The sequence below is a fragment of the Peromyscus californicus genome, unplaced genomic scaffold (assembly GCF_007827085.1).
Source record: "Peromyscus californicus insignis strain IS unplaced genomic scaffold, ASM782708v3 Scaffold_11__1_contigs__length_118956290, whole genome shotgun sequence".
Classification (NCBI taxonomy): Eukaryota; Metazoa; Chordata; class Mammalia; order Rodentia; family Cricetidae; genus Peromyscus; species Peromyscus californicus.
Genome location: NW_026294402.1, coordinates 45,783,929 through 45,808,356, shown reverse-complemented (window position 1 = coordinate 45,808,356; position 24,428 = coordinate 45,783,929). Strand labels below are relative to the sequence as shown.

The 24,428-nt window shown below is 43.8% G+C and overlaps 1 protein-coding gene across 1 annotated transcript in view; it reads left to right on the top strand.

The window, feature by feature from the left end:
• The window catches only part of Pou2af2 (POU class 2 homeobox associating factor 2), a 31,446-nt gene extending 7,700 nt beyond the window's left edge, over positions 1 to 23,746 (top strand). The window contains exons 2-4 of the mRNA XM_052730050.1: positions 18,983 to 19,025; positions 21,890 to 22,188; positions 23,345 to 23,746. Of these exons, the coding sequence (XP_052586010.1) occupies positions 18,983 to 19,025; positions 21,890 to 22,188; positions 23,345 to 23,746 (744 nt within the window). The remainder of the gene's footprint in view (positions 1 to 18,982; positions 19,026 to 21,889; positions 22,189 to 23,344) is intronic.
• Positions 23,747 to 24,428: the final 682 nt, after the last annotated feature.

Below are 24,428 nucleotides of genomic sequence, written 5' to 3'. Positions count from 1 at the left end.
CTCAGTCATCAGTGGGCCAACGCTGGAGATCCCTGGAGCAAACTGACTATGAGGACTAGCTGTATTTTTGAGCTCCTGGGTTTGGGTTTGATTAAGAGACCCTGCCTCAGTGAATAAGGTGGAAGAAGTATGTACACGCAGATGCACACTCTCAAACACAGGTATGCACACACACACATGCAAACATGTGTGCAAACACACATACATATCACAAACACACCTGTATATCTCACATGGGGAGGGGATGGGGGGGAAATGCCTGAAGTCAATCTCTGGCCTCCACACATGCATGCACAGATAATGCCACACATACATGCTTATGCACACGCACACCACACAGTAGATGAATAAAGAAATAAATCTGAATCTGAGTCCCTGAAAAGTAGCTTGTCCTCAGTTTGCAGCATCTGTGAGGTAGTGTTGGAGTTCATTGTCACTCAGGAACCAGCTGAAGCTCACCTAAGACAGGAAGAGGCGGGGTGAAGAACTTAGGCTGTACAACTAGATCACCTCAATCCACACCCCAACTCTGCCATCTACAAATCATGTGTTTTGCTAATTCTGCCTCACCTTTCCTTAAACCTTGCCAAGGTTATCATAAAGGCCACAGTTAATATTTGCCATGGCCTTAGCGCAGCATAGATGCTCAATAAATGCAGTTTCTATTAAGTATACACTGCATACAAGGCTCTGTGCAGGGCAATAATTAAAAGCCATGTGAGAAATCCCTTGCCCTGGAGCTCACACAGTTCTGTTGGGGGTGGCAGGGGGAGGGACTGCAACTGAAGAAGAAAATTAAAATAGCAAAATTGTTTTGTCCCAAGTCCCAGGAGTGATTGTGACCCTCAGCGAACACTATGCAGTTTCACACTGAGGGATGCATGGACACGTAGCTGGAGAGAACTCCACGGAGGGTGGTGTGTCTTGAGCTGGGGTTTGAAGGAAGATGACTCAGGTGAGCAGTGGAGGCCAACAGAACGCTTGGAGGGGACAAAGGTCAAGGGAAGGGAGAGCCCCACCCACCAGTCTGCCCCATGAAATAGGTGAACAATTCTGCCTGCAGAGCGGAGAGGCGAGAAGGTGGGAAGCCAACCCTTCAAAACTTGCATCCAGCCCTGCCTAGGATAGTTTCTCCGATACACCTTGGAATCCAGAGATGTCATTCTCTGCTTTAATATTTATTCCATTGCACTATAATTGTTTGCTGTCCTAAATCTGCACCCCACCCCAACCCCCAGCTGACTAATGTCTTGCTATCTCTGCCTGTCCCTTCTGGATGAACGGCAGTGTGATAGAATGGCCAGGGGTTGTCTTTCAGAGTTACAGATCAGGCTCGGACTCCATCGGTAGAAGATAAACCTAATTTCTGAGTCTCAGGTCTGTCCCATGGAAATGGAGACAGCAATACCCACCATAGACAATGATATGAATGACATTAGGCTGTGTCTATAGAGCACCTGGTACATCACGTGACATGTCCTGAGGGCTCAGCATGTGGCAGCTTTTCTGGATGTTATAACAATTGGCACATGGCCCCACTTGATAAGCCCCAGAGAAAATAAGTACCAACCCCAGGCGGATACACACTAGATTATGGGGTGTTCTGAGAGCAGGCCTGGGTATCAGCTATCCCCACCCTCGTTACTATCATTTCTAAAATAATGGAAACATGTCAAACCATTAACTCAGTCTTTCAGAAAAAAATCACTTACTGCGTGAATGAAACAACAAAATGGCAGAAGAGGGGGACAGCAGTCTCAAACATTGTTGTTTGAGATTTTTTTGTGTTTATTTTAATTGAATAATTATACATATTTGTAATACGGTGGGATATTAAATATACATGTACAGTATATAATCAGGAAATGTGACTGGCATGGCTGGCATATCCATCCCCTCCAACACTGGCCATTTCCTTGTTTAGCTTTGTAGAATATACAGTCAATTATCAGCCAGCGTTTGATTCTGCTGGGTAATGAAACTTTGAGGGTGTGTCTTCTACTCCAGTGGTTCTCAACCTCTGGGTTGAGACCCCTTTGTGGTCAAATGACCCTTTCACAGGAGTCACCTAAGGCCATCAGAGAACACAGGTGTTTACATTGCAACTCATAACAGTAGCGAAATTACAGTTATGAAGTAGCAACAAAAATAACTTTATGATTAGGGGGTCACCACAACGTGAGGAACTTCATTAGAGGGTCACAGAATTAGGAAGGTTGAGAAGTGTTGTTCTATTCAGGTGCATCCTCCTACCTTTTAGCCACACTCCTTCCCTTCTTTCCACTCATACCCCACTGGCCCTTCCCAGCCTCTGGTAACCACTCTAGGAGATGTACCTGTATTTCCAGACATGACTGAGAACATGTAGTATTTGACTTTCTATTTCTGACCTATTTCATTTAACATGATGGTGTCTAGTTCCATCTGGGTTGCCACAAATTACAGGGTTTCCTTCCTTTGAGGCTGAATAATATCCCATGTGCATATGCACCATATCTTCATCCACCTGTGGATAGCTCGGCTCACTCCTGGTCTCAGAAGGAGCAAGCTTGCTTGGACACTAAGCCAGTGTCACCCTCTTCCCTTTTGTGGGTCAAGATAGCTACAGCTGACAATGTAATCAATCTAACAGCTAGAGTTGAGATACTCTGACTGCTTCCCAAATATCCCACCTCTTTCCTACTCTTAGTAGGGATTTGGCTTATTCATCATAAACTCCATTTGATGAAAAGCCTCCCTTCAGATGGCAGAGAGAAGACCAAAGCCGAGATTTGCGACCAGCTTACTAACCTAATACGACTTCCTGAAGCTACTGCTCCTCCGTGTAAGAGGGTCTTGTGAGAGGTGTACAAGGCGGGCAGGGGTCAGTGCTCACTGCAGCTCAAGGGGTCCCCTTCTCCCCACGTGGCAGAACTGTTTTTCTTCCTAACTCAACATTTCCTCAGACCTCAAAACATGTTCCACTCATGCCCCAACACACACACACACACACACACACACACACACACACACACACACACACACACCAAGCTCTAACTCCTAACCTTCGAGGTCAAGCTCAAGCCCCTCTGCAGAGTTGATTTTCATCCCTTATCTCCATCATCATCGTCATATAATAATAATAACAATTATCAATAGTTGGATGTGGTGGCACATGCCTGTTTATCTCAGCACTGGGGAGGTGGAAGCTGGAGAATCAGGAGTTCAAGGTCATCTTTAACAACATCAGGAACTGACGGCTCCATGAGACCCTGTCTCAAACACTAATCATAATAGCTGTCATTTACTGGGCTCTGAAATAGAGACTTTACAAATATTCCCATTTCTCTGTAATGATAAAAATGTATTTATTTATCAACAAGAGCTCAGCAGCCTCCAAAGGAAATTAGACGAGGGAGTGAAAAATCAGGTAGAAATCTATAGGGTTTAGATTTGGACCCAGATTTATGGGACTCCAAAGTTTTCTTTCACCTCATGTGTTACCACCATATTTTTAAAGATAGGGTCTCATGTAGCTTAGGCTGGCCTCAAATTTTCTATGTAGCTGAAGATGACTTTGAACTTTTACTGTTCCCTCCTCCTCCTCCTCCTCCTCCTCCTCCTCCTCCTCCTCCTCCTCCTCCTCCTTTTCCTCCTCCTCCAGAGTTCTGGATTACATGTGTGCACCACCATGCCTGGTTTTTTTTAGTTCTAGCATCAGACAAAGTTCTAGCATTTGTACATACTAGACTAGAATTCAACCAACCGAGCTACGTCCTCAACCATACTGCCTTCTTAAGTGCTTACATACACACCAAGGTGAGACAAGGTTTGGAGTCACCACTCCTTTTCAGGTCTTCATACCAAGCTTCAGGCTTCATACATAATGATGGGTTCCAATCTTTGCTCCCTACTACCCATACTTAGCATTGAAATGGGTATGTTCAAGGAATGCCCCACCCAGCTCAGACCAAAACCAGACACTCCTTTCCTGTGATTCCAATACATTTTAGAAGAAACTAAACCCCTTACAGTTCCCATTTCCTTCATCAGTTTTCTCTAATTTGATTCCAGAATCTGCTGTAAACATCAGTCCATGTTCATCATTCCTATCTCCCCTAGACCACTAGATCTCAGGGGTCTCTCCACAGTCTCACCCAGTATATAAACCTCTTGGTCTAGAATCCATTCACATCACACATGGACCTTGAAGAAGCTTCCTTTCCATTCTCTTAAAAATCCCTGGGGCTCGCACAACCCATTTCTCTCTGAAGAGAGAAATGTATTTCTTGCCTTACATGCTTACCCCCTGCTGCGTCTTGTGGTTGAGAAGCTGATGTAGCTCCTACTTTCTCAAGTAGGCGAAGGAACACACAAACTTCATTCCCAGATCAGCTCCCACTTAGGGAAGACTCCTGGACATAGAGTCCCTGGAGACCCATCCCTTGATGTTATCCTACTCCCGTGGTCTCCAGAATTCTCTTGTAGTTACACACATGGAAGTGCATTCCTCATTTTTGATGTTTTATTAACATATATTAATTAATTGTACATGAGTTTCATTGTGACATTTTAGAACATGCATGTATTTTTATCATATTCACCCTATTGTCCTCCCTAGTCCCCCCTTCCCCTCCCACTGATCTTCCTCTTCCCAATTTAGTCCCCTTCTACTTCCATGTCTTCTCCTTTTCGAGTGACCCAATGACCCTCAGTAGTGTTTCTTATAGACACACAGGTGAGGGGTTGTTTGTGGGCACTGAGGCAACTTTTCAATGGCTCAACTATAAAGAAAATGTCTCTCTTCTCACCTGCCAACTATTAATGGTGTATATTCATTAACATGTCCTCAGGGAAGGTGTAGGACCTCATGAGCTCCTTCCCCCTCCAGACCAGGATGTTGGCAGACTGTATAGATCTTGTGCAGGTAGTCACATCTTCTGTGAGTTCAAGAGTGCAGCGGCCGGGTCATGCCTGAAAGTTAGCCTTGGCAAACATAACAGTAACTAGAGAAAGAGGAAGATGGCATGCTTCTACCCTCCCTTCTTATGGAAATACGGGAAGAGAATGGAGGATGCAGACCACCAATGCTCTCATTTCCTGGGATCCTATGCAAAAGACGAATGGAACCCTTTCATACTATGGAACTCTAATTTCAATCACAATACACACACACACACACACACACACACACACACACACACACACACACCCCTACTAAACCTCGGAAATTTACACACTGGTTGCATTTTAATGACTACACTGACTAGCAATGGCAGGCTGGAAGGAGCAATGGAAAGCGCAAGTTTCCAAACTGATTACCCACGTCCTAAAAATGTGGACTTGATCACATAAGTTCACAGCTACCATCAGTGTATAGTGCCATATAGAATCAGGGGTTGTAAATTTTTGGACAAGGTGCCCCAAGCTCTGGAGGCTTGTGAGTGCAAAGGAGTCAGTGGTGTGGTTATTAAAGGATATATCCATGAATTGTTCTGATTTCCTAAAACTAACCATTAAATTTATGTTCACCTCTGTGACTTTCATAAATGGAAGCAATCCTACCATGTTTTTTGGCTTCAGTAAGATTATCTTGTTTCCCTAGGCACAACTAACTGTCATCAAATGGCTAATGGGTGTTTAATTTTGTTACTGTTTGGGGTTCTTTGTGTTTTCTTATGTTTTTATTTTTCATTGATGATTTTTTTCCTTATATTTTGAGAAATGCCTCATGTTTGGTTACTAAAGTTATTGAAAAAGATTCAACTTTTAATATATTTATTTCATTTTACCTTACTTTTATTTTTTAAATTTCCCACAGAAAAATCCACTTCTTATTATTCATAAGTTTTCATAAGTTCTTAATAAAGAGAACCCATGTCTAATCAGAGAGAATCTCCACCACACCTTTTGCTTATTCTCAAGGCATAATGTTTGGCATGTGGCTTGTAAGTATTGCTAAAGAATCCCCTTCATGACCCTAGAAATTAAAAACAACAACAACAACATTTTCTGAGCATTCAGTGCCTTGTAAATGCAAAATGCAGTTGTTTGAATTTAGGGATACACATGCTATGGTTGGTCTTCATTTGAATGAATGCTTTATTTTCTAAGGCTTTCCAAACTGCCTTTTGTCTGACTTTAATTAGACCACTGTCCTGCCCTGTTTGGAGAACTGAACCACATTTGCAGAGCTTTCTGTGGTCCCCACCCAGCCACCTGCTCCTTCACAATTACAGAAAAATTTTTAAATAATAATAAAAGGGAATCTTTCACAGGGAACTTATTTTCTCAGCTGTTCTATTGGTTCTGTGGAATTTTCTTTTTAAATGTCATGAAATTTAAAATCATTCCCGGTGGTGAATTCTTTCACGCAGCTTGCAAAAATAATCAGGTTTCACAGCAAAACAACCATGGCAGGTCCATCTGGCGGGACTGCAGTTCTGCAGGGTCTGTGCTGGCCCAAGTGCTTCCCAGGCCCTCTTGTTGCTCTAGCTTAGCTACATAAACACAAACAGCATTTCAAAGGCACACCAAGAGCCAGGGGTATAAAAATATGTTTCATTTTGTAACTTAGGCAACAGCAATCACTTTCTCACAGAGACAGCCTGGACATAATTTTGTGCCAAGTAGGAGAGCTATTAAAATAAAATTTTAAGAAACTGTCAAAAAGTTGGAATTAATCGTGTGAGCTTTCCAGGGGACGTAAAATAGCTCGTGGCTCAGAAATTTAGACACTCGGAATCATATTTTTTTTCCAACCGTTTGAGATTAGCCATAAAGATATAAGGTCTGACATCCATTTTAATATTTATTAACTAATTGCCTTAACTACAATAACAATCCATTGTGCAACTGCCAAAGAGAATACACAAGTAGAAAGTGTACCAGTTATACAGTGGAAATCTGTACCAATTATACAGTGGAAATCTACAGAAGTCTCCCTGCCCCTTCCCCACTGCATTCAAATTCATAAGCATTCTTATACATGTTTGCTGTAACAATTTATTAGACCCTAAGTTGATGCATCAGAGAAACTGACTTCAGTATGTATGTTATAAAATGACTCACTATTACAAAAGTAAATTCATGTTTTCACGATAAGTTCCTTTCCCTCAGAATTATAACATGGTTTCACTCTACACTTTACCCCTGTGGTTTTGAAAGCTTTAAGACAATCAATCACTTATTCCTTTTATATCAATGAGGTAGTCCCTACTGTTACCCAGACTAGCAAGAGTGAAGACATACCACACATAGTGAGGCTTTGTAAACCTGTCTATAAGGATGTTTCTCTATTCCCTCCTCAATGAAACATTAATACTGGCCTTAAGATTGGACCTGCACAATGTGCCATTAAACTAAATCGTGGAAGAACTTACAGGCTTGTAACCTTGCAACTAGGAATGTCCTAGTCCCTCTGGGGGAAGGTGACTGATAGTGAAGAAAGGATGAAAAGAGCCCTGGGAATTGTTCGGTGGCCAGGACAGGTGGCCAGGACAGCTCTCAGCACCTACAGACATGAGTCAGCCTTCCTGATACATCATCTAAAAGAATATCAAACAGACAGACGCAGACAGAAGTGTCATCGGACACCCTGCCCGACTCTCAGCATCAGGTCCCTGCTGGACTCTTAACAGTTGTACACTCACTCTACCAACAACTCCAGACCCACGGCTTCAGCATCAGAATCAGTGTTCCAGAACAGTTCTTCCATAATGTCTACGCCACGGAGACTCTGAAGAATCATTGCCCACTGGTGGACAAAGTCCAACCACTTAGCAGGGCTCAAAGGCCCTTTGTAACCATGCTTCTGCATCTTCCTCTGACTTCTCATCACCATTCCTGTCTTCACACTTCCTGCTTGCATTCCCACACCTCAGACATGCTGCTGCAAACATCCCAAGCCTTGCTTTTCTCCACAATGACACATTCTTCTCCAATCTACTTAGGGATTTACTTTCATCTTTTCGGACTAGATTCAGGTGCCATATCTATATGATGACATTTTAAATCCCATTCTCTCAAGACAGTCAATCACCCCAACTTTGCCCTTGCTTCTCTACCAACACCAAATTGTGGTTAAATAGATCTGGATTAGAACCCAGGCTGTGTTGTGTGACCTTGAACAGGTCAAGCTATATAGAGAGGAGAGGATACCTTATAAGGTCATCTGAAGATTAATGGTGAGCACTCACTCAGTGAGAACACTTAGCACACTGAAGAGAACTCAAACACGTCTACATAAGTGACACATAGTGTCACTAAAAATGAGTGACACGTACATAATGCCTGATAAGAAGTGCTGGTTCCATCGTTCTCAACTCTTATTTCAAATACTGCTCTAATTACCCCCACATTTGTATAACTATTGTCCCTGTGAATCTATATGCTGACTAAAAAAAAATCTATGTCTTCTTTGTGTTTCTGGAAATTACTACAATCCTGGAACACAACAGGCACATAATATATTTTTATGTGAGCAACAAAATAAAATGTCTGCTGCCTCTGAGCAGGCTGCTTTCTGCTCCTTACAAAAAAGCCAAGCTTCTCCTCCCCAATGTTCAGTTCACGGGGTTCCTTGCACCTGGGAGCTTCCTAGCCCCCTCAGGCTTCAAATTCAAATTCTCAGCACACTCACTAGCCTGATTTCTAATCTCCCACTTGTAGAGAGTAGGAACACGCCATTGTATCGCCTGAGCTATGTTTCCTGCCTATGGATCTGCTACTTACTGCTGCCTAAGAAACCACCTGGCCTTTGTAGTTTAAAACAATGATCGTTTCTTACAGTTTGGAGTGTCATCTGGATCTTCATTTGCTGTCACCCAGACTCCTCATGCAGTTGCATTTAGCTAGAGTCTCATGTGAAGCACATGGCCAGGAACATTCTCCCTTGCCTCTCTGGTAGTTGGTGCTGCTGGCTGTTGGCAGGATCACCTCACTTTGACTTCATGCAGTCTCCTGTCCTCCAGGAGGCTAGACTCTCTTCCTGAGGAAGTCAAAGTTAGTGACTGAAGCAACCTTCAAATCCCCTAGAGGCCTAGAATCTGAAAGTTACATGTCCCTTTGGCTATATTTTATCAGTCAACTCAAACCACAACCCACTACCCTAAATTCAGGAGATCAGTGACTCCACTTCTGGGGGGTGTGGAGCTTCCAAGAAACGGTAGCCATATTTTATTTTCGCAGGTGGCTGTCTCCTTAACCAGGTCCTAATCTGAGCAATTAATCATTTTCTCCTGGCACCTTCGAAGCCCTGTGGTGGTCTTCCACATCAGGCGTGGCCAATGAACTTCACGATTCTTTCGAGGAACTAGTACACAGAACTTGTTTGATACAATGTCCTTGAGAAGTCAATGAAGAGTGATTCTTGAGGGACTTGAGTCTCACGTTTTTTCTCTGATTTCCTGGCTGGTTGGCTATGAGCACCTAGCTTCTCCCATGTTTAGTGTCTTCTTTTGTAAACCGGAGACAATATCTGCTTTCTAAGGCAGCAATATATGAAGCAATTGGCACATTGCAGATGCTCATCACTGGAATTTCTCGTCATCACACAGTGCTTGTCCTGTTTGTGATTAATTGCACTGCTTAGACACATGGTCCACAAGTGAAAGGTGCTTCGAATTCTGCAAAAGAAGTCAGATTCCTTAGAAGATGTTTGAGGTAGTGTAGGCACCATATAAGATAGGACATGGATCGGATTTCCCTGGGTTCAGCAACATTATTTATGACATTAGGGCATCCAGTTCTCTGTGCCCATTTTTATTTCCCAGGGGGAGAAAGTGTGCCAGCCTAACAGGGGTAACCATTTACAGGTAATGTGTGTTGACATCAGCATAACTTTACATTCATTACAAAGTTAGAGTGAAATCATGTGACTTGTGATGGATCTAAATTCAGATATTAAAACGTGGTGTTAGGAAGTTAAATATAGTATCACTAGATCAACCTGCCTCCCAAGCATGGATATGATGATAGTGAGAAATTAAATGTGTAAAGTGTTGTAAATACTTACTCACAAATGGCTATAATCATTACTATTGAAGCATCAATATCAATTAAGTTTAAAGAGATACTTTACAAATTTTGTAGTTATATTTTAAATGGATTTAACAGTGCAAAATAAACATTATGCCAGTGAGAGGTCTTTCTTCGTATATCCCACTATATTCCTTCAACTATGTTGGCACCTAAAAATATTATAGGGTCATAAAATGGCAATAAATGTACTCAAAGGAAACTTCTAATCTTATCACTTTACTACCGTGGTGACCTATTAGTTCAAATTAACTCATTTTCATGGAGGGGCTTTTGGGGCAGCTGTGAGGCTGCTCTGCTAGCTACAGGAAGTTGCAGATCGGCAAATTTCATTCAAATATAAACCTCTAAATTTGGCTACCTGGTATTGCAGGATCCTGTTGTTTGCAGTATGCAAAATAAAAATTATATACCATCTTGCATGGTCAAAAGCTAGGGACTCTGCAATATCAAATCCAACGTTATCGTCAGGATGAGAAATAACTGAGTGAGTTCAATGTATTGAACCAAGAATAAAGGGAATGAGCTGCCCCTTCACATGGAGAAGGAAACTTGTCTGGCCTAGGCTATGCTCTCCTAACCTGTGAAATCTGAGAATGAGATGAAGAAGTAAGTCCCGATCCTTAAATCTGTCCAGTGAAATCCTCCCCAGTCACACAAGGCTCTTTCTTCTTTGTTCTGTGAGGTGAACTGAAGAGATGTGTTTTAGTGTTGGTTTTAATATGGTTCATTTGGATAGTTCCTGGCTATAGAAGGGACACACACCATTTATAACTACAGAATAACTAATTCAATAAAAGTGGTCTATAACAAGATTCTAGTGCCAGGTTGTAAGGATTCATCAAAATTCGTCAAAACACATCAAATCATATACTTAAGATCTGTGAATTTTAGCACATGTCAATGATGCCTGAATAAATCTGGCCCCATCAAAGTGAAATGTCACTGAAAAAAATCAATAGAAAAATATATGTCCTCTGTGTGTGTGTGTGTGTGTGTGTGTGTGTGTGTGTGTGTATATATATATATATATATATATATATATATATATATATATATATATACCCTGCATACACACACACACACACACACACACACACACACACACACACAATCTCAGAAGTATCCAATTCCATCTGACACTTTTGTGAGCTTGTAAATGATTATATAATTTCTCTAAATGTCCCTAACTCTCCTTTAAGCTAAATTTTTCTAAAATAGTGATGAGTTTCTACTTATATTTTCAAATTATTAAAATTCTTGGAAGGCAGCCTGGTATGGTGGTGAAGAACTAGAAATCAGAGTCCCTGGTTGGATCCACCCTCTGCTACCACAACAACCTACCCTAGAAAGAAACTTGTGTATTCCTTTAGTACCTCAGCCTTATAGTCAATAAAGTGAAAATAATGATACTTAACCTTCGTGGATGTTTTTAGGACAAAAATCACTAAGCAAACTTTAAAATAGAATTTATCAAAACAAAAAATATAAAATATTAACTAAAAAAAACTCAATATGGATCTGGGGAGATGGTTCAGTCAGATGCTTGTCATACAAGCCTGAGATCCCGGGTTTAGATGCTCGGCATCCACACACACACACATACACACACCCAAAAAAGATAGTCACCACAGCTCATGTATATAACTTCAGTGCTAGGGGTGGAAGGGGGCAAAGATGGGAGGATCTAGGAGCTTTCTGGACAGACAGTTTAGCCAAATCAGTAAGCTCCAGGTTTGATAGAGACCTTGCTGACACTTTAACCAAATGAATGAGCTCCAGGTTTGATAGAGACTTTGCTGACACTTTGGCCAAATCAGTGAGCTCTGAGTTCAATTAGAGACTTTGCTTTGTAATCTAAGGTGGAGGACAACTGCCAAAGACACTCAACATCAACCTGGGGCCTCCACTCACACAAAAATGTATGTGCACATGCACCAACACACTCCTGTGCATAAATAAATATTTTAAAACTTAATGTATGAATTAAGCAGAAAATTACAATTGAATAGTTAGTAAACCAAAGAGGTCTGAAGAAATTTATACCAATCTCTAGCAAATAATGAAGAAACACAAAATCATGGATAGAGGGTAAACAAGAGGCGGTTTTTAGAATATAGAGGCTAAAAGTAGAAGATCCAAAATAGGGATGGAGTAATATTTAAGGAGATCGTTGTTCAAAATGGTCCTAACCTGATGAGAGACCTGAAACCTCAGACATGCATATACAAAGGATACCCTGCACCAAGCAGAAGAAAGAGAATAAGGATCCACTTCCAGACAATACGAGCTGAGCTAGAAGAACCTAAAAGGCAGGTGACAAAACTACTTTAAAAGCAACAAGAAACGAAAGCTTGTCACACAGCATCACTTTAAGAATAATAGCAGACTTCTTAACTGAAATTATGGAAACCAAGGACAGTGGGCTTATGGTTTCAAAGCGCCAAGAAATTAAATACTAAAAAGTTCTGATTGCAAAATCAGAATTATCTTCTAAGTGCAAGGTCAAAAGAAGTGATACTTCTAGATAAATAAAATCTGTTTACTAAAGAAAAACACATTAAAGGAATTTTCTAAAGAGTTGCCTTTGGAAGATGAAACTAATACAGAAAGTCTGGTAGAATACTGACCAGAAAAAAAGGTAAACACAGAATTAAATCTAATAGAGAATTGCTTAATGTAACAGTGATGTCTAAATTGTGGCTGCTTAATTTTAAGAATAAAACAGGCCAAGGTGTAAGAAAATGTCATAGCACAATGGCAGTGAGAGTGAACATTGCGCAGCCCTTGTCTTTCAGTAGAAGGTTTAAGACATTGTTTGGTAAAATTTTATGGGTGACCATAAAGAATGGAAATAGTGTATAATTCCCACAGTGGGAACAAGGTGAAATTATATAGAAGGAAAGAACACAAAAGGCTTCTTTTTGTTGAGTTATAAATAAAATTAACTAGACTCATAATTGGTAGAGCCTCCCAGTATTAAAATTGGGTTTGGGCAGGAACAGTGCCGGTATTTCCATGGTAATAATTAAGATTTTGTAGAAGGAGGAAATGAGTGAGATGTTCAGAGTTGGTGGTGATGGAAGGGAAAGATGGGGGACTTTGAGAGGAGAATTACAGAAGCCCCAAGGATCTTTGTCAGCCGTGAGCAGCCTGCCTGGTGCAGAGTCCTGGGGGCTGATGAGCGATGCTGAGGGAGAAGCCCATGGTGCTCTGGGACCTAAAAAGTGTCCAGAAGGCCCAGGCATCAAACTGAGCTTTCATTCACAACATCATCCTTGCCCCCAGTTCAACCAGAGAAAAGAAGCAGAAATGGGAAGGTGAGGCAACAGGAGATTGAGCCAGAGACGCACCCTGAACAGCTACCAACCCCACCACAACCTCACCTTGCTGAAAAGGAGGCTGAGACAGAAGCCAGAAGGTATCAGGGGTCCAAAAAGTCCTCCTAGGAGAGACACTGACACAATCAGAAACAGAAAGGAATTGCTGAACAGCAGGGTCCTGGCAGCATGGGGAACACATGCCCAGACCCAGCTCATCTATGATTTAGTCAAACAATTGTTAGGGGACCCTGATCTGCACCTCTCTGGCCACTGCATATGTAAGAGTTCCTGACTGCCACTTAACTAATTTTTTTTTTTTGGGGGGGGGTGTCTCAGCACACACCTGTACTCCCAGCAGACAGAAGCACGGGCCTGAGTTCAAGGCCTGATTGGACTACATAGTGAGACCCTGTCTCAAAAACAAAATTGCATTGTACTCATCCTCTCATGGCTTCACAGTTTGAGTTACTCACCGAGAACAGCAGTTTTGTTGTTGTTGATGTTGTTTGTTTTGTTTTATTCATCTATTTATTTTACATCCTGGCCACAGCCTCCCCCATCCTCCCCTCCAAGTCCTTCTCCCCCATTCCTCGCTCCCACCCCCCCCCAACCCCTTCCTCTTCCATCTCCATCCAGGAAAGGGCAGGTCTCCTATGAGTATCAATAAAACCTGGCATATGAAGGTGCAGTAAGACTAAGCATGTATTAAGGCTGGGTAAGGTGACCCAGTTTAAGAAGCAGGGTCCCAAAAGCCAGTAAAGGAGGCGGAGACAGCCCCTGAGAACAGCAGTTTTAAAATATTTAATAGAAAATTCCATAGATAAATAATTCATAAGTTTCACATTGTATGCCATGCTGAGTAGCAGATAAAATCTCTGTTGCTCCATCGGGTCCTGCCCAGGAGATGAATTGTATCTTTGTCCAGTGTCTGCACCATAAATGCTGTCTGCACTCCAGTAACTCGGAAGCCTTCTCCCTGGGATGGGGAGGTAACTCAGTGGTAGAGTGCTCGTCTGGCATGCACAGGCCCTGGTTTGACCTCCACCCAACAGAGCAAAAGGAGAGATGCTTCTTGGTTACCAGGCTAACACCACCACATCTCAGTGCTTAGGTTTGAGTCACCCTTGTTCCACTTAATAATTACTCCAAACCTGGAGAGAAGTGATGTTGGCAATTTTATTACAGAATTTGTTTTAATTCTGCTCTATATTCTTATTAATAATCTCTTACTCAGCCCAATTTACAAGCTAAACTTGATTAATATGTGTAAGTAGGAAAAACATGGTATATCTATGCCTCAATGATAAGAGGGGACTAGGGTAACAATAGCCACCTAGCATACACTGACTACTGTGTGCCAGGTACTATTTTAGGCACTCCACACCTATGTTCTGATTCAATTTTCATGTGCCCAAAATTCACAAAAATGAGGCAGGCCTGGGATTCAAACATAGACATATTAGTTCTAGAGTCTTCACTCTTAGATATCATGCCGCCCTTGATGATATTTTACCCGGTAGACAGAATTCAGAGTCAGTGCTGTGAGCTGGATGATTGAGACCTCAAGATCCCTAGGATGGAGCTCTAACCTCCAGCATGACAGTATTTGGAGGTGGGGACTTGGAGGTAATTAGCATGTTGGATACATGCTCTCTGTGTGTCACTTGAAGTCACAATCCAAAGACTGCAAACTAGAAAGGGACCCTCACCAAGAACCAAGCCATGGCCTCAGAGTCCCAGTCCCTGGAACTGTGGGAACAAGTGCTGAGCCACCAGTCTGCAGCACGTATTGGAGCAGACAGAGTGACTAAGAAGACAGTTGGTAGGGGCACTCTTGAGAAAATTGCTCAGTCGGTCAAGGGTTTAACACACACACACACACACACACACACACACACGAGGACCTGAGTTTAATATCCAACACCTCCATACAAAGATGGGCATGACGGCACACGCTTGTAACCCAGAGCCATGAAGAGAGAGACAGGAAGACCCCTGGCACTTGCTGACCAGCCAGATTGTCACTGATCCCCAAGGGTCCCAATGAGACCTTGCCTCAGAAAGCAAGGTGGACGAGATTGTCCTCTTCTGGTCCTTAAACACACACACACACACACACACACACACACACACACATGCCTGTGCCCCACACATGTTCATACACACACACACACACACACACACACACACACACACACACACACACACACACACACACACACAAACATGTACACACGAGCACACAGGAAAACAAGACAGTTTGAAAATGATGGGTTATCTTCAAATGTTTGAAAAGCTCTACATGGAATAAGAGTTAAGCATATTCCGTATGATCGAAAGAGATGATTAAGAGAGAGAGGAGACCCTTCCCAGCTGAGTTTATGGAATCAGAGATCCCCAGGAGAAAAAAGTGAGAATGGAGAAGCAGCCAGGGCACTGAGTTCACCGTCAATGGAGACTGGATACAGGGTGTTAGAAACATGCAGGGTGGTTGAATGAGATTCTCTTGGCAGTCTGCGGGACCTTGAGGGCATAGGCTAGGCGCTCAGGCCTGAGGTCTGAGCTCTAAGGACGCTCAACCTCCTTGAAATGTATTTTCACCATCTTCTTTACCCGGGGCCATTTCAGAGCTAGCCTTCGCCTGTGTAATGTTCATGGTTTTTTGTATTTTATCTGTGACTGCGTGTATGCTGCTGTGTGCATGGATGGTGCGTGCACATGTGTACATGTGCATGTTGAGGCCTCAGGTCACTGTGGAATGTCTTTCCTCCATTATCTCCCACTAAACCTGAAGCTCAGGGATTCAGCCAGCCTGGCTGGCCAGCCAGCCTCAGGGATGCCCTTGTTTGCAACTCCTACCCCTAAGGCGGGGGTTACAAGCACATGCTGCCTGGCCAGCTTTTTACATGGCTTCTGGAAATCCGAACTCATATCCCGGTGCTTGCACAGCAGATACTGAACTGACTTCCCAGGCCCCACTTGTAAGGCTCTGCACACCCAGGTACCCTTCATGCTGATGCCAATACAGCACCCCTCCTCTCGAATGTGTTCCCACTCATCCTAACACCCACATCACTCACCGCCCCCAGTCACGCGTCGCCAGTCTCCCACAGCAGCTACAGCACAGATTACAAGGCAGATAGTTTAAAGCAATAGAAACACATTGTCTCCCATTCTGGAGATGCCAGCAGGTCCTGGTCCCTGACTCCTCCAGGCAAAGAATCCCTTTCACTTCCTCCTAGCTTCCACCAGCCAACCTTGATCCCTAATCTTTTTTTTTTCCTTTTTTTAAATTAAATTTTTTTCATTTATTTTACATACCAACCACAATTTCTCTTCCTTTCTCCCTTCCTGTTCCCTCCCCCACAACCTCTCATCTACCCCCTCACCCCGCCCCCATTCACTCCTCCTCCATTCAGAAAGAGCCAGGCCTCCCATGGAAGTCAACAAAGCATGTATCACATTGCAGCAGGACCAAGCTCCTCCCCCTGTATCAAGGCTGGGTGAGGCATCCCTGCATGGGGAATAAGCTCCAAAAAGCCAGCTCATGTGCCAGGGACAGGTTCTGATCCCACTGCTAGGGGCCCCACAAACCAAGCTACACAACTGTCATCCACATACAGAGGGCCTAGGTTGGTCCCATGCAAGCTCCCTAGCTGTCGGTCCAGAGTCCGTGAGCTCCCATTAGCTCAGGTCAGCTGTCTCTGTGGGTTTCCCTGTTGTGATCTTGACCCCTCCACCTTGGTTGTACAATCCCTCCTCCCTCTCATCAAGGACTCCCAGAGCTCGGCTCAGTGCTTGGCTGTGGTTGATCCCTAAGCTTGAGGTTAAATCATTCACGTTTTCCTTGTCTCCATATGACCCTCACCATGTCTATATCATTGAGTGTTCTCTTCTTTGAAAGAAAAATGTTTTAAATTCTGTTTTATGTGTGTGATTACTTTTGCCTGTATGCAGTACCCACAGAGGCCAGAAAGAGGACATCAGATGCCCTGGGACTAGAGTTATAGATGGTTGGGAGTCACCATGTGAGTGCTGGGAATTGAACCTGGGTCCTCTGGAAGGACAGCCAGTACTCTTAACCACCAAGTCATCTATCTAGCCTGTCTTCTCTTCTTACAAGGATGTCAGTCGCATGGGATTGAGAGCCCATCCTAATCCAGTATGGCCACATCTTAATTTAAGTAATTATACCTTCAAAGATCCTATTTCTAAATAAGGTTCAGTTACAGTTACTAGGAATTAAGATAAGACTTCAGTGTTGGGGCTCAGCAGGTAAAAGTCCTCACCTCCAAGCCTGACGAAGTAAGTTCCATACCCAGAAGGTGAAGGGACATAACTGACTCCTGCAAGTTGGCCTCTGACAGCCGCAAGTGCACCCTCCCACAAGGCACACACATAAACACACAAACTCACACAAAACACATGTACACACACACACACACACACACACACACACACACACACACACACAGAGTTAATGAAATGTAAAGACATTCAGTCTTTCAGCACAACAGTATTCTGTCTACCATTTCCCCCACCCTCCCACAACCACTGCTCTGTGGGCTCTTTAAGAAATGCATCTTAGCCAGCCATGGTGGCACATGTCTTTAATCCCAGCACTTGGGAGGCAGAGGCAGGTGGATCTCTATGAGCTCAAGGCCAGCCTGGTCTACAGAGTGAGTTCTAAGACACCGAGGGCTTCACAGAGAAACCCTGTCTCAAACTGCATTTTCACTCCATAAATGTTTATTATGTCTGTTATGAACCATGCTTCTTTGAGCAAGAAGGACAAATCACACTCAGGTTTCCTGTACTCCATGGATTATCTATTTTGCAGAAAGACCCACAGTAAAACATGGCCATCCAGGATTAAAGCCAAATGCCAGTCACACATAAGGCTGCAAACACACTAATATATATGTGCATATAAAACACTGTCTAATAGATATTTTATGAATGAGTATTGACCCCAACAGTAATACACAAGATAAATCATTCTGTTTTGTCTAGCTAATACTTGTTGGCATGTCTATCCGAATCTAAAAATTTGGTTTCTCTCTGTTCCTTGTTACAACATTATTCTATTCCACATAATAAACTTATATTCTACTCTAAGTCCTCCACCTCCAAATCCTTAAGCAACGTTCTAAGCATCAAAATATAAGCATTTGGAGGCTGAAGAGATAACTCAGTTCATAAAGTGCTTGCCACACAAGCATGGAGACCTGAGTTAAAACTCCAGGACTCATGCAAAAAGTGAGGCAAAGTAGTATATGCACAAACATCCAGTGCCAGGGAGGTGGAGACAGGGGGATTCCTGGGGCTCACCGGCCAAACAGTCTAGCCTTATCCTCAAGCCCAGATCCTGGTGAGAGATCTTGTCTGAAAACCCATGATAGCCAGCTGGCCTTCCCGAGGACAACATCCAAGGTTAACCTGAGGACTTCTGGCCTCCATACCCATGTGAACACGTGCACTTGCACACTTGCACATATGTGCAAACACACATCCACACCCAGAAAAGAAAGGAGGGAAGGAAGAAAGAGAGGAAAGTTTGGAAAAATATATTCCTGACTTTAAAATTCAACTCAAGCTTGCAGCTAATGATGAAAAACACCTGCATTCTGTTTGCCTTCCAGGGCAGCGTCAGCTCCTCCCAGCCTCCGTTCGTCCAGATGCCAGGTGAGACCTTTAATTCAACAAGCAGTTTACTCACTTTTCAGCGGCAACAGCATTTGTGGTTTGTTTTCCAGGGTGGAGAACCACCAAACCCAGAGCTATGCACACGCCACGCAATGACTCTACCACCAAGTTACATCCCCAGCCAAGAGCTGCCAATGTTTTGATAACTACTTCACATCACTTTCTCATTTTTGTTTCTTTGGGAAAAAAAAAAAAAAAAAAAAGATCAGTGAAGACAAATCTCATTGAATCATCCTGGACTTAGTCCTTAAGTTCTTGAGAGGTGGACCGTTTTTGATACCCTGCCCGGAAGAAGCTTTTAGGCAAAAGCAATAGTAATCAGGCTCCGGGTATCGCGTCAAAACATCTAAAGCTCTGACACGGTGATCTGATGGATGATGTCACTATAGACAGAAAGAGACAGGAACATTAGGGGCAGGGGTGACGTTTACTAAGTGCTTTCCATGGTGTGTCACATGCTGAGTTCAATGTATTGTACTCATGTCAGTTTCATGTGTCTCAATTCCACCGTCCTCTGAGGATAGAAAAGGAATATTCTTAATAGTAATAAACACCCTTGCACACACAACTCCCAACCACCACCACCCCCCACACACACACACCGTTCTTTCCAGATCTCCAGAGTGATTTAGCACTTTCCGAGTTGCAACAGAAAGGGAGTTCCAAAACATCCCATAAGTGAAGGACTCTGATTTATTTTCCCAGCACGTCTACCTCCATTTGAATTTGTTTGCATCTGCTCTTTTGTGCTAAAGGGAGTTTCTGCCCATTCTCCTACCTTCTAGAACGTTTCTCCTCTTTTTTAAGGAGAAATAGATACACTTCATGATTATTTTTATTTTGAAATTAGAAATGTGCCATCCTGGAAGTCTTGTTTACCTGTTCACTCTGCTCTCTGCCTTCACTAATCCTTGGGATACCTTCATGACGTAAATTTTCATTTGCATGGATTTCTGTCCCAGGAAAGTGTGTTTGTAACTAAAACTGTCGCCACAGAGTTCAAATGTACCAACACATGGGAAAGTGGTGAATTTAAATGAAAGTGTAGTGGGTCAAAGCATGCTAAAGGTTTTGGTGGGGAATTTGTTTGCCTCCCCTGAATGAATGCCTATGCACCAGGGTTGAATGCAGTATTCCACTCCTGGGTTTACAGACCAGACAGTGCATGAGATCTGATCTACTACCCGGGAGCTTCTAGAGCCCCTGGAAAGATAGCTGTACCTGTGACAGAGTGAAGAGCGAAATATAAAATGTCGTGTTGGATGGAAGGGGCTCAGGATCTCACTGTGACCAAGTCACCCAGGGGAAGAGTCCCAGTGAACTTGGCTTCGCTTTTCTCTAAAGAATCGGCAGGGACAGGGACAAAGCTCAGCTGTAACCCACTCTCCCCGACCACCACCTCCACCACCACCACCACCACCACCGCCACCGCCGCCGTTGTTGAGGGAAGGGACGAGAGACAGAGATGGCATCTTCTCCACATCTCAGCCCTTTTGCAACCTCCCGGGGTTGGTCTTGGCAAATGAGATCCCACCCTCCACTATATGGAATATATAAGTGAAAAGTTATGTAGACCTGGAGCCTATGCCCCACACAGATTCTCAATAACCACGCATTTCCTGCCACAGATGACTGCAGGATCAGAGAGTGTTGTGCGTCTGAAACCATTTCATTGATCTTTCCTTAAATGAGACTCCAGACAGCGTTTCCCTCTGTTCCTCTTAAAACTTTATCAAGCTTTCTCTTCATAATATCCTGACGAGGTGAATGAGAGTCAGTGTGACCACAAGGGGGCAGCAAATAACACTAGAAACGTCAAATACAGAAATGTCTGGAGAGGAGGGGTTGTTTTTTCTTCAAAAACTGGCTTCCCTGCAACTAGACTGTCCCAGGGCAAGCCATCTATTTATGCCGGCTAGATATGAGACATGGTGGTAAAGCTCAATGGGCAGAAGACAGGACACCTGTCCCTGGCTTGAGGGAGGGGGTGGGGTGTCATCTTATCTAGAGAGACATTACCTACCTCCTGTAAGAAGCCCAGAAGCAGCCACTTGGAAACTGTCCTGTATGTTATGGGATGTAGTTCAGAGACTATGAAAGATGTTTATAGTTCCATTGAAAGGCATAGATTCCAAACATTCCAGTTTCACTCTGTTACTGCAGCAAATACCATGACCAAAAGCAACTTTTAGGAGGAAAGGAATTCTTTCAGCTTCTAGATTACTGTCCATCATTGAGGGAAGTCAGGCAGGGACTCGGGCAGAAGCTTGGAGCAGAAATCATAGATGAGTTTTGGTTGCTGGCTTACACTTAGCTAGCTTCTTATACAGCCCAGGGCCACCTGCCCAGGGAATTGTGCCTCCCACAATGGGCGACCCCTACATCAATTAATAATCAAAGCAATCCCTCACACACATGCCCACAAACCAACCTGACAAAGAGACTTATTTGAGACTCTCTTTGCAAATGGTTCTAGGTTATGTCGAGTTGGCAGTTAATGCTGACTAGGATACCAAGGAGTTCTTTAACTTATGTCTCTGTGCCCGTCTTAGCAGTATCTGGACCTGGAAGATACTTGATAAATGGTTATCTGGGTGAAGTTATTGTACATCTAACATGAATTCCTCCCTAAAGCCAGAGTGAATGTTAAGCACATCTATTATTTGGGCTGAAACAGTGATGCAGGAATATTGCATGCCATTCAAGACATGTATATTTCTTTGTTAACGATAATGTCAGGCATGTGTGGGTACCATCTTTCCACAGGACACCAATGAAGGAGCTACAATGCTCTGAGCTTCCTCTGTGAAACTTTTGCCCATTTCTCTTTCCTTTGGTCACAGGCTCACCGGTCATGTCGGGTTACTACGGGGTCAGGAGATCTTTCCTATCTGATTCCGACTTCCATAGCAGCAAGCAGTTCTCAAATGACCTGTACCCCTCCAACGTGGCTAAGCCCTTTGCCTGTGAGTCCTCAGCCGGGCAGAGTCACACAGGCCTACTGGAGTCCTACCTGGCAGAGCCCTATGGAGAATACCGCCCACCCGCGCTGACCTCCACACCGAATTCCCTGTTCAGCACCTCGACCCTGCCGCCCCTCCTGCCACCTCCGTTCCCCAGCGATCCAGCTCACTTTGTGTTTGTGAGTACAGTTATTTCATGTGCAGGGAGGAAGGGGAGGCCCTCAGTATGGTAACCAAGTCGAAGCCAGATGTAACTCACCTGGGGATTCCTGAGTTTGCTCTGTTCAAACCTGGAGATGCACAGTCAGGCTGGCTCTGCCGGGACACGTCTGAGTGAGTCCTGCTCAAAGATCACATTAACCAAGGCATCAAAATTGTCTATCTAGGGTTTTGAACCCGGGGCCTGTAAGGTAGAATTCTCGTGTTCATTTTGTTCCTATTCTGTTTGCTAAATGCGCCCCACCCTGTTAGTTCGAGACTTCTTCAGACCCGTGGGCCCTAAGGAACAAATGTTGAAGTCACATCTAAATAAGACTAGACAAACTCCCAAAAAGAGATGACCCAGCTTCGTCTTCTGCCTCCTTGCCATTCCTTCTGCTCCAGCTTCCTCTGGAAGCCCACACACACACCAGCCCTCCCCCAACACACACACACACACACACACACACACACACACACACACACACACACACACACACAAACACCTTGTTCTCTCTTGATCCTTCCAAAGAAATAGGTTCAGAAAGATCTTAAAAAGCTGCTAATACTCCTTTTATAGAAAACTGTAAAGCCTCTGCCACAAAGGAATGAATCGCTGTAGGTGGAATTTTAGACAATAAGGTGGGTCAGGGAATTAACCTTATTTGGTGGCAAGAGCTTCCATGGGCCTTTGTTCATTTAATATTTGCAGCAACTCAATTTTGTGCCCCATTTCACAGATGAAGGTCTCAGAGTCAGGAGGGTGGTGGGTGGTACAGTGAATGAGCTCAGTCCACACCCCAAAGAAAGTTCTGTTGAGGAGGTAGGGAGCCCCCTACCGCATGACGTTCTAGAGACTATGTAATTGGAGGATTTCTCCAAATGAGAACCAGGTACTGCCATCCCCTGCTTGTGTAAAAAGGAATGTAGAGCCCAGAGTAACATCCTAGAGTAGAAATTAACCCAGATTTTCCCGGCTTGAGTCAAACACCAGAGGGTAAATCTGCCTGGCAGGTGGGCTTTCAGCAGCAGTGAGAGTACACGGAGGCTTTTCTGGATGCCTCGGTCCAGTGGCAGCACTGTATCCTCTGAGCATCAACTAAAGAATAATTCCCATGCCTTTGCCATTCTCCTCAGAGAGACTCCTGGGAGCAGACAGTGCCGGATGGACTCAGCCAGCCAGACCCTGTGCCTGCCGATACCCTGCAAACCCTGCCACCCAGCACCAGTTGCCTCTCCCAGCTGGAGTCAGGAAGCAGCACCCAACACAGGAGCATGGGATGGGGTGCATCCCTTGCTGGGGCTCAGCCCTACTCGCTGCATGCACTGGAAGAGCTGCACCACACACCAGGGTACCCCACCCCATCTTCATACCCTTTCACTTCTTTCATGACGGTGTCAAATGACCTCCCACCCAAGGTGGTGCCCCTCTCCCCAGAGGAGGGGTCAGACACCTCTTCCCTTCATGACCCTTCACCTTGGACAAAAGAAGATGGCGGCATGGCCTGGGGCTCTTACGAGTGCCGGAGAGCTTACTGAGGCAGCAGGCCAGAGGACTTCTGCATTCTTGTGAACGTTGGAGTCTGTGTCCACAGATTCTTCTAGGTGTGCTAGCCCAATCAGACCTGGATTTTCAGTTTAAGCCACAATTCTGCCCAGTTCTAATTGACAGTGGCATTCATCTCCGCTCTTAGCCACTACACCTCTGCCACTATAACACCCCTGCCAAACACTACAGTGTCAATAAAATGCTTTGTGGATCACGTTCTAATGAGACACCCTCACAAGGGAGGCCACTTTAGAACTTTGGTAACCCATTTTATTCTGAATTTTCTGTTACCTTTGAAGCATCATTTTGGGCTCTGGCTATTTTTCTTATATTACATTAAAAACTTTAGTAGATTATAAAACACAATGGTTTTCCTGTCTAATTTTTATTGGTTATAAACTTTGTGTATCTAGCAAAAGAAAAGGGGAATGGTATAATGCAGCTTGGAGCACGTAAAACAAAATTCATTGTATATACCACGTGACTTTAAAGTTTGCAGTGTTATGCACATTTCCCTTATTACAGGGACTTGTAAAGTCCCCATAAAAATTATGGCACCAGGTATAAATGCTTTATTGTCAATAAAATGGGATGAGGTCAGGAGACTGGCTTTGTAAACGTAGAGTTTTACCCAGGGTGTCCAAATGTTATTTCAGAATCCCCCACCATAAA